The sequence below is a fragment of the Sphaeroforma arctica genome, assembly GCF_001186125.1.
Source record: "Sphaeroforma arctica JP610 unplaced genomic scaffold supercont1.2052, whole genome shotgun sequence".
NCBI classification, from domain to species: domain Eukaryota; class Ichthyosporea; order Ichthyophonida; genus Sphaeroforma; species Sphaeroforma arctica.
The window spans coordinates 6,310-8,859 of NW_014038506.1; the positions used below are offsets into that span (position 1 = coordinate 6,310).

The 2,550-nt window shown below is 43.2% G+C and overlaps 1 protein-coding gene across 1 annotated transcript; it reads right to left on the reverse strand.

Moving 5' to 3' along the window:
• Positions 1 to 1,710: 1,710 nt before the first annotated feature.
• On the reverse strand, positions 1,711 to 2,274 carry SARC_12073 (hypothetical protein; the record flags this gene model as incomplete). The annotated part of the gene is made up of 1 exon (XM_014293827.1): positions 1,711 to 2,274. A coding segment is annotated over one exon (189 nt), but the record flags the coding sequence as incomplete, so codon positions are not given.
• Positions 2,275 to 2,550: the final 276 nt, after the last annotated feature.

The following is a 2,550-nucleotide window of genomic DNA, read 5'->3' on the forward strand; positions in this document are numbered from 1 at the left end:
ATATGTATACATATACATATACATATATAAAGTATATACATACATACTTAAAGATCACGGGTAAATGAGTACATGGTCGGCAATGAAGTATAAATACGTAAAGCATGTATATATATATATATAAAGTATACAAGTATATACATACTTAAAGATCACGGGTAAATGGGCACACGGTGGGCGATGATGTATATATGTGTAAAGTATATATATAGATACATGTAGCGATAAACCTTCTATTTTAACAACCTGCTGTACGGTCGCCTCGATTTAATCACTTGTGGTGACAATGGCTCTCCACAACTCCACGAGAATACGCTCTGCTCACATACACAATAGGTTGCATAGCAGTCCATAAACGTTCACAATATGATACATAGTAGTTTATGAACGTTCTCAATAGGTTACATAGTAGTCCATAAACGTTCACAATATGTTACATAGTAGTTCATATACGTTCGGTACCACGTACCAATTTCGGTGTCGTCTCTCGTCCTCAGGTAAAGCATAAAATCATACGCACGCTCAATCAACAGCCTGCGTTCCTCTCGCACACCCGGTGTCCAGTAAATGTCAACGGGATCTACCAAGCTGCATCGAAATTGTAGTAGAAGTATGAATATACTATTCGGGCAAGCACACATATAGTATCTGTTTTGGACCTGTCATCCTTCAGAAGACAAAAACTGGTTAAATATTATATAAGCACAGCATATAAAGTTGGAAGTGTGAAACTTGGGAAAACAATTTGGCCTTCCACCGATTTGAGGGATGTCCGCCCTATTTATAACCCATACTGCTGACAAACTGACAAATCAATGCAATTGTCGTGGTCATTTTTACATTCCAAGTCGCTAGAGGCCACTAAAAAAGATGCATCGTAAAGTGCATATGCGAGGAGCGGCTAAAATGGGAAAGGAACAATAGTGCATAGAACAGATAACATACGAATAATCGACTTCGGGATAGAGAATCATACTCTTCTCTATCTCATGGTACTTGTCACAAATATGAAGACCCGATATCTCCCTAACGCCACTGTGCGCCAGGAAAATGCCAGATGTCTGTATATAGTCGAAGGAAGGAAGATATACAGATATAAATCAGGTGTTAACACAGAGCTATATATTTGGGAAGACAAATAACACAGAGTTTGAGTATAAACCAGCCCATATGATACGTCCAAGGTGTTGATGTGTATCAGTATCATACACGGGGAGAGTTTGTGTTCAAGCCGAGTCCACGGGTATAATACATGACAAATACAGCCGTAAAAGCATACCAGCATAGCTAGGTGTGAAACCCGCAACTACAAAGCCTCACTAACACCCCGCGTGAGGTGAGAGCATCGATGATAAGCATACCACGAGCATTACATCGAACGGTGGAAGTACGGTCCACGTATACACCCGTTCCGGCCCAGTGACATGCACACACCGTCCGTTCAACAGGAACACTAACCTCACGCAGATGCTGAAACGACAGTAGCCCCGTCTCTGTCGCGCGAGTGAGTGGCGAGACTATCACCACTGTCGGGTTCAATTGCTGCATGTACATCGGAGTCAAGTACGTGGGTTGAGTTTCGGAGCACATAAGTACTCTCTAGAGGCTTTCGAAAAAAGGGTTCAATGCTAGCCTTGACATCAAAAGACAGATGGGCTGTGCTTTCCCACGGTGCGACACATAATAAAAGAAAAGACATGTGTTGTAATTCTGCGACGACTTTAATATTATAAGATCTATTCTAGGCTTTGGATTAGCAGGCTGGCCGTGCCTTCACATCTCGTCCAATATACTGGTCAGCTACACAGTATGGGGTGCATGCACTTTAGGATATCATCATTGACTTCATTCATGGTAGCTGTAGGGCTAGCGTGTTGTGCTTTCACAATACACACATCAATTGCAGGTTCAATCAGCATTTAGTATCTGGCACTCCCTAAGCCGCAACGTATACAAAGGAAGAGCTTATTCTTCTCACGGATTGAAACTAAACAGTGATATATAGGACATCAGCCTACGTCCTGCATCACTGTTTCGTGTACGTTCTACAACTGAACAATGATGCAGGGCGCATCAACCCACACTCTAACCCGTCAAATAGTCTGCTATTGATACCTTTGTCGTCGGCTGGTTCGCTATCGCCTGCTCCCTGCCCAGTTCTGTGAGCTGTGGGTCTAATAGATGTGGTTGCTGGTAGGGACAGTCTGGGCCAGGGATTGGTGGCTTGCAAGTGCAATGCTTACCAGATCTCTCCGATTCCAGATTGTGCTCGCCCTAAAAGTCAAGTACAGTGAGGCATACATGTGACTGTATTCACTACGGTTTGTACCTGAGACTGGCCGTGTTGCGAAGACGTGTGGGACGCAAGCATGCGATTGAGCTGTAATACTACTGACCTGTCCATGCCGGATGAAATGCATAAGCTTTTGATTCGGCTTAGAGGGAAGGGCATCTCCGGGCGCTATTGGTGAAGATGAGAAAAGAAACCATCAGTCGATAGCTATATGCAGACAAATACACGCCAAATAATCATAGTATTTAACAAAAACC